The sequence below is a fragment of the Aythya ferina genome, assembly GCF_964211825.1.
Source record: "Aythya ferina genome assembly, chromosome: 29".
Taxonomy (NCBI): Eukaryota; Metazoa; Chordata; class Aves; order Anseriformes; family Anatidae; genus Aythya; species Aythya ferina.
The window spans coordinates 1264820-1273337 of record NC_140326.1 but is presented as its reverse complement, the minus strand read 5'-3'; the positions used below and the strand labels follow the sequence as shown (position 1 = coordinate 1273337).

At 42.6% G+C, this 8518-nt stretch overlaps 1 protein-coding gene across 1 annotated transcript; it reads right to left on the bottom strand.

The window, feature by feature from the left end:
- Window positions 1-4903: 4903 nt before the first annotated feature.
- Window positions 4904-6466, bottom strand: LOC311425035 (uncharacterized protein; the record flags this gene model as incomplete). The annotated part of the gene is made up of 2 exons (XM_084500515.1): window positions 4904-5859; window positions 6364-6466. The coding sequence occupies 2 exons, from the start codon at window positions 6464-6466 to the stop codon at window positions 5459-5461; spliced, it is 504 nt and encodes a 167-aa protein (XP_084356641.1). The 3' UTR covers window positions 4904-5458.
- Between the last annotated feature and the right edge of the window lie 2052 nt (window positions 6467-8518).

The following is an 8518-nucleotide window of genomic DNA, read 5'->3' as shown; positions in this document are numbered from 1 at the left end:
GCAGAGATCTCTCTGTCTATGGTGGATGATTTGGTTACTTCTTTTTTAATTTCTTAGGTGGTTCCTAAGGAATTCCATAGGAATGAGCCCAGTGCAGTATCTGGTTAATGTAGGTGCCTGTAGCTGTTGATGGTAACACCCTTGGTATGGGGCATAGTGCCTCCCCATCCTCACCTGCTTTGGGTTTGGCTGAAGGTAGTGTCCCCTTGAGATACCATGGGACAAGTATAAAATGTAATGGCAAACCCACAGTTTGCCAAAATGACAGACGCTGACAGAGGCTTTGGTTGCAATAGCCACGGTTATCTTGGCAGACATTCCTTTCTCTGGACACAAACCCTGCATTTATAAAAATATAAAGTGGGCCTTCAGACAATGTCCATTGCCATGGCAGCTGCAAGCTGCCACTGCCAACCCCGATGGGTGGTGTGAAGCAGCTTTCTGAGCAGGCATTTTGCCTTTTGGCTCAGCGGGATAAAAGAGAGGGTGCCTCATGGGTAGGCTGAGCAGCATAAACATAAATGCCTTTCTGCAATTCATTCTTCTTTCATGATTGTTTACACCCTTGACAATTTAAGCCCTGTCCATTATGGCATAAATTATGTTTAAAGTATGTGGGATGGTTATGAGGAAGCTCTCAGCAATGCTTATCTAGGTTGTTCTAATTTTTCCACAGAATAAAGGACTTCAAAGTACCTCTGTGTGATTAACGTGGTGTAGATCCAGTGCCATAATAAAATTAATGACATGTTGCTACAGTTTTAAGTCTTGGTAATGAGTAATAGTTTCACTTTAAAACATGATCTTATCCCCCTGAACAGACCCTTCATATCTCTGCAGGTCAAGGTTATCAGCTTTGCCATGAAAGACAAATTTTGGTCACGCTATACTGAAACTGAGTTCAGAAGTATAGGAGCCTTCCGGTCATGGTACAAATTTGTTCTATCAATTGAAAAGATAGCAAAGGGGATTACCCTACATAAAATGTGGACTTTCATTTTTCAAAAGAGATAGAAAACTGTCCTTGCAGTGTGCTAAATTAAGTTCTCCTGATTAAACTTATCTAGCAGAAATGACACAAGCTCTACTTCTCCAGTGATAGCTTTGTTATTTCCTTGTGTAAAGAAGTTACGATTCTCCATGGAAATGGAGAGGCCACAGATATATCTAGTTTCCAGCTCTGCTTCCAGCCAGAGGATTTGGTTTTCTTCAACACATTGAACAAGAAATTCAAGCCAAGCTTTTCAAAAATCTAATCGGGGATTTTGCACACTTTCTTTGAAAATAAACTTTTCAGCTATAACTAGTGATCATAAAAAAACCTCAGTCACTTCTGAGATGGGTGTCACACTGTGTGGGGCTCAGAACTGTCTAACAATTAACCCTAAGCAGAATAATTACAGCACTTGAATGATCCACAGGTATCATCTGATTTACAAGTAAATGAGATAATCGCCAACAAATAGGTCTTCTAGCCTCCAGGTAGTTGGAGGAAGCATAAAAGCACTTCCAGCTCAAGGCTGTTTACCTACTTCTCCGAACTTTCTCTCTTCAGCAGTTCAGGTAAGTCTGGGCTTATTATTTTGACTACCACATCTTTACTTTGAGTTTTGGTGCAAAGCTTTGTGACTTTCAGAATTGGCAGAGCTGTCAGCTATAGCCATGTCTTGACTGCAGGCAGTCTACTGTGGGCTCTGTGACAGATCTGGGGAGGTAATGGGGGACTTTGAGTCCCATGTGGATTTTAGACATTTGCTATTGAGCATATGGGGTCTAAATTCTCTCCCTTGTTTTGTACAGTCTCTTTATAGAAGTACACTGATACTGGAGATCATTTTAGGGTGGTTATTTAGCCATATTTTCATCTAATCAAATGTTCATTATGTAATATACATCTACTGAAGTTTAAAATTGTAACCCTTTTTCTCCTTTCAAGCATTCACAGATTCATATCTCGTGTGTATTTAAGGTCTAGGCGTGTGGAAACATATAGAAGTCCTCAGTTTTCAGGATAGGGCATGGTTTTGTCCTGAAAAATAAGTCCAACAATGTTTTTCTTGTTACTGGGTGGTGATTGTTGCTGTCTTTCTAACAGAATGTTAGAAGAAAGTAGGATAAGTGTCTGTAAGTGAGAAAGCAGTAGGCTAGCCTGATTCCAGATTTGATCTCAAGCAGCAGCTCTCCCCTTCACTACAGAACAAGATGTTTTAGCTGCAGGCCCTGCCTGGTGTCATTTACCACTGTACTTGTGCTATTATTTGCTGTAACAGGCTCCTTGACTGCAAGCATTTGTGGGAAAATCATTCTATATTTAATCTATGCCTTAAGCCAAGAAGATGCACTGCAGTTAGTGCCCCAAGGGATGCCGAAACTCACCTAATAAATACAGGGCACCATTGGGAGAGCTGCTGAGGGCAGGATCCTGCTGCTGCACTGGCTCCACGTGCAACCACAGAAGTCTTGGACAGTTGAGCTCAGAGCTGGAGCTTTTGCTGAACCCTGAAATGACTTTTCTGATTCCAAAGATTGTTATAAATCCAGGCTAAGCTTGAAAATGGGATGAAACTTTCTTGATATTGTTGTTCCCCTCTGGCTAGCTATTTACAGAAAGCAACGTATTCACATGCTTCAGCAAAGCATCCAGCTTCCAAAACCTCTCTGCCACTTGTTCTGCCCATGCACCTTCCATCCTGGGTGCATGAAGGGGCTGGTGTGTGCTAGCCATCACTCTAGGGGATGTTATTCTGATCTTCCCCTTGCATTTCAGACCTACCTGTCTTGCAGAACAATGTCTTACTGTGGAGATGCCTGTGTACCATACAGCAACCCATGCGAGGTGAGCTGCCCTCCACCCCTGGCCAATGCCTGCAATGAGCTGTGTGTGACGTCCTGCGATGACTCCAGAGCAGTTGTGTACCCACCACCTGTCGTCCTGACTTTCCCAGGGCCAATCCTCAGCTCCTGCCCACAGGAAAGCGTGGTGGGCAGTGCTGGACCACTTGGCATCGGTGCCCCCTTTGGTGCTGGGGGCTGTCTTGGTTACAGGGGCTATGGAAATCCCATTGGTTTAAGGGGCTCCCTTCTTTTTGGGGGTGCGTATGGCTCTGGGAGTGCATGCAACTACAACAAGTCTTACAGTTCTGCATTCCCACCACTGGGCAGGGGGTATTGTAGCCCATACTCCTACCGCCGGTACAGCACTTACAGCCGAGGAAGTTCGGGGCCATGCTAAATACAGTGAAGTTCACTGCACGAAGCGACCAGGGTGGCAGAAAATTATGGATGGGAAACTGGGTCTGAATCTGAGCAGAGCTGAGACCTCCCAGCTCTGAATGAAGCCAGCAGGAGCTGGGTGCTTTCTGAAGTGTCCAGAAAAACAGGCTTAGAGGTAGAGCTGGGCAAACACACACACACAGTAAAGAAGATTTAGTTCAGCGAAGAAAACTAATTATTCAAAGAGGAAAAAGATAAAAAATCCCCTTTGAAAACAACATAAAAATAATTATTTTAAAATCTGAGCCCTTTCAAAACAGCACTTTAGATTTTAAAGCAGTGAGTAAAATTGATTAGTCCTAGGGAGAGCTCAAAGTTAAATGGTTTAAAACATTTTTTAACCACTTTTCCTTTGCAAAACTGTTATGTCATTTTCACTCCATGTAAATGGATTTAACTTACAATTTTAATTGACCTGAAGCTCCACTTTCAATAAAATTTACCTTTTAATTAGAAAATATAACCAGCTCAACCTATAAGCATGTTTTCCACTTAACTCTTCAAGCTTTTGGCATTTTTTTTTCTACCTTTCCACCTCCGCATTTATTGCACTGTCCTTGGCGATGGGCTGGATGTTCAGCTACACACACACAAAAACAATGTATATCTGTGCATTGCAAGTATTGTTTGAGGTGTCCTCAATGTCCTTGAGGTTAATTTAATGTGTCCAAGACTGTGTATATTATTTGTGGTCTTCCACAAAACTAGAGTAGAAGAATAATGGAAACCTCATTTGTCTTACTATTATCTGCTTTAAAATAAGTATATTGTAAAAGGGTTAAAATGGGACATATAACTCAAGTTTGTAGCTGTAATAAGGAAAGCAGAACTTCTTGTACCAAATGTATGACTCCATATCAAACTTTGGTTTTAATACTTGAAACTCCTGAAATGTCTGTCTTTACTCCCTGCATTATTGCAACTGCTAGCTCTGCTTCTCTCACACATTAAAAGCCGTATTGCACAGCACCAACCTTGTGTTTGTTCCACCTCAGTCTCAAAGAAAAGACTTCACTTTGTCCTGAGCTACTTGTTTGCTCTTGCAGATGATGCTCTGTCTCTAGTAGTCACCAAAAAGCAGTTTTCCTCTGGCCAAAAGTATTCAGCACCTTGGAAAGAAGAGTCAGAGCCCTTCACTTTTAGCTCTTAGAGCAAGAGAACCCCCCCCCCCCCAACAGGAACCTACATATTACTGCAAACTGCAGATTCCAAGCTGTTTGGTCCCAGCTCCTGGCAGGAGCACTCACTGGGGCCTTCCCGGGACAGAAACCTGTATCTGTCACCTACATCTGACTGCCACTGGCAAATGGCTCTGAGCAACAAATGCACTTAAAATGTAGTGTGGATACCAAGTGCAACTCTTTTAAGGCAGGGGAGGGTGAAGATAACATCTACCAATAGACTTTTGCACTGAAATTAGGTTGTACCCCTTCCACCAGGAATCTTTACAAAAGATCCTGAGGATGTTCACAGCTTGTGGGTGAGCGGAGTGTGCCCCCACACCCAGTACACCTTGTCAATCAACAGCAAAGGACACCCAAAGAAGCCTGTGTCTCAGATGAGGAATCATCTTACCATCTCTGTCCAATAGTTATAGTCTGATGGGAAAAGGAAATCAGAAGACAAATGATGCAGTGCAATATAAGCTTTAATTAAAGTAGGACAAGGACTTCACAGCAGCAGAACATTACAATCCAGAGAGTACAGAACGTATTTGCAGGGTTTGCAGCAAAAGGACATGGTTGTCTTCTTCAGGGGCTGCAGCTCATAACATGACCTTCTTGTTTTGTTACATTTAAGTCAGGTTTGATTTTCCACTGCTTGTATTTTTAAAAAATCCCAGACTACCTGAAACAGAGCAGGTACTAGGAGCAAACAAGCACTTTGTGACTTTTTCCATTATACTTCACAAGTCAGGAAACATCAGTTCAGATATCTAGAATGGCTTGTACATATGTGAGCTAGTATGTGGTGCTCTTTAGTCTTCTGGAAGCCACTTTAATTCAAAGTGAGGCTTTTTCTCTATTTTTCAAATGTCCTCTTGAATGCAGAGTTGGGATTTTAGCAGGTAGCTGGTCTAAGAGGAAAAGGAACAGAGTGTCTGGGCTTGCTTCTCAGGGAGGCGATAGTGCCAGACAGCCTCAGAGGAAGCCTGCAGCAGGGCTCAGAGGTTTTGCTTTCCCCCCTACAAGGTCTTGGTGCTGGGGAGATCACAGCGGGGCTTTGAGGGGCAGTACGTCGTCTTGCGGGTGTAGGAGCTGTAGGAATACCGGCCGCCTGGGGCAACCCCAGACCCCGAAGGGCTCTGGACATCCTGGGAGCTTCCAAGGCTGAAGGAACTGCCCAGCCCCAGCGGGGCTGAGCTGCCCACAATGCTCTCCTGAGGGCAGGAGCTGAGGATGGGGCCCGGGAAGGTGATGACCACGGGTGGGGGGTAGATTATGGCTCGGGAGTCCCCACAGGAGGCGACGCAGGGCTGGCTGCAGGCATTGGCGAAGGGCTGTGGGCAGGTCGCCTCACAGGGTGAGGGACGGCTGTAGTTGCAGGTCTGCTGGTAGGAAGACATCCTTCTGCCTGGAGACGAGCCTGAAAGACACGGGGTGGGGAGAGCACAGGTCAAGGGTGGGAGTGTGGCAGTATGGCAAAGGGGAGCCCTCACTTATCCACATCACACAGTATTCAGAAAGTTAATATTCTATAGCTAAGTATAAAATCTGATTGCAATTTATATACAGAAATACTGAAGATGATCTGTTAGAAGTTATTGAAGCTTCATGAAGGACAGACAACATTTTAGTCTCACAACATATTTTGAAAATATTCTTGAAAGTATTGTTTTCTTTGCAAAGCAGTTTGAGACCTAGAGAAAAATATTAGGTGTTCTTTCACCAAAATTTACAACTAGGTCTTGAAGCCCATTGCTCTCAGAATCTAAATCTGCCAAGCAAAACAAAATTACAGAACCTTTTATGAAAATAACTTTTTCCAATAATAATCAAAGACATTAAATGCTCAGACAAAAGTACATTAAAATTCTCATTAAAGTGGCCTTCAAATTCATAGAACAGATTTAACTGAAGTGTAACTTACTCAGTTCACGATAGAGGAGAAGGCAGAAGTCGAATGAACTGCTCCGTGCTCCAACTGCTTTTATACTTTTCCTCAGAGCAACTCCAGGGTCTGAGCCACACATCGGGCATGCGGTCCTTCCTTGTTACAAAACAAACTTTCCTGCATTTGTCACGTTTATGGGTGGAGGAATCTCTTTGCGTATTTGCTGTCAAGCAATTTTTAGTTGAATGGTCTCATATCCACGTGGCAGCATGAGGATATCTTACACCTCAAAATAGGGACAGTATTCATCCTTCATTTCTTACTATTCATTACAGAGATTAACTTCCTTCCTTCACTTGTCCAAGCTTCAAAGCACATGTAAATCAGATCAGCAGGAGAGAGAACTGCTTTGAAAAAAAAATATATGTAATTTTGGGGGGGGATATAATGTGTTGGTTTTGTTCAAACCTTTTAGCTAGAAGGTGAGATGAAACTAATACCTGAATACAAAACCTAAACAAGAAACATTTCATGTGTGTGTATGTATATTTTGATGTTGTTTGTTTTTAAATTCCATTCATTTTCCTCAACAGGTGGAAAAATCCACAGATGGCAGCACTACAATGCTTAAGTTATGGTGATCATCCTGTTCACAGTTACAGAGAAATACAGGAGCCTTTCTGATGTTAATAGCTGGTTTCTACAGCTTATTTTGAAAGGGTTGTGGAGGGACTGGAAACAGGATTTCAAACAAGGTGAAAAAGAATGTCTTTGCTTAAAGACACTAGGGCAGAATTAATATCATGCACAAGGTATTCCAAAATATATCAGTTTTAACCACTCCTTTATTCTGAAACATCATGGAGGACCCTTTCAGATGGTGGATCCTGGTCCAGCTACATATGGGACTTTGGAATAAATACATTTACAACGGGAAATTGTATCCAGCTCCTCACCTGATGTAAGAGACCATAGACAACAGTGAGTGGTGAAATGATGTGTGCCCTCCTGTACCTCGGTTTAAAATTAATGTTTTTTAAAGGATTTACATGTCAAAGATATTGCTTACTGTATTTATTAATTGAAGTGCTGAATTAGATTACACATGATGACTACCTCTTGACAGCAAAATTCATGTCCCTGCCCTGCTGTGAGCTGTAATCTGTGCCTCTGTGGATGTATCAGGTGGGATGGAAATGCACTCTTGTCTTTGCTATTTATTAAAGAAAGATACATTACTCTGGTTTTGGTCCTGATTCTACTAGGGAAACTACAATACAGAAAACAGAAAACAACATATCAAGTCTAGACCCAGGACAGGGAAAATACATTCCAGTTAATGCACAGCAGTCAAAACAGATTTCCAGTAGGTCCTTTGCCAAGAATCTGGGGAGAGGTTTTTAAGACACCCTGGTCATCCTCTACATGCACTGGGGTGAGGACAGCCCGCCCCCTGCGTAAGCCTCTCCAGTGCAATGAGGGGACAGTAATCCTTCCTCTCATACCTAGACTTAGCTGGCTCTGATACAGTGACAGCAGTGACTGTCCCAGATCTCCATTTTCATGGTATCTGGGTGCCAACCTCATTTACATAAGCTGTCAGGTAATAGAGTTACAATTATAAATAATACTAACAAGTACAAGACATGCCTGAGATCTCCTCCCAAAGTCTCACTTAATTGCCAAGAGATGTTTGGTAAATTATTTGGCCTCCGTCTTAATCATCCCTTCTAGAAATCATCAGTAGTAATTTCCCATTTCATGTGGGTGTTAGACAGGCTTGCACAGAACAGTATTTCACCTGCTGGGCAAAATACTTAATATAGTATAAAACTGCAAAAGGGAAAGGTTGACTTGGAGGCAGAATAAATCAAACCAAAAAACAAAACACAACAAAACAAAAAACACTGTACTGTGTACAGAAAGTATGCAACTATCTGTGAAGGCAGTTAAGATGAAATGAGTTTTATGGGCCAGCCCCCAGGATCTGTCAGACCTAGAAGACCATACTGGGGAGTCCTTGCATGGGATTCTCCAAGCCTTGCAACACCTTCTCCTTGGTCCTGTGAAATCCCTCTGGAATTAAATCCTTAGTAAGCCAGATGGATCGTGGTCAAGTTTGGCAATGCAACAATAATGATCATCTGCATTAGGGTGGATTCTCAAATGGATGATAGAATGAAGGATGGTG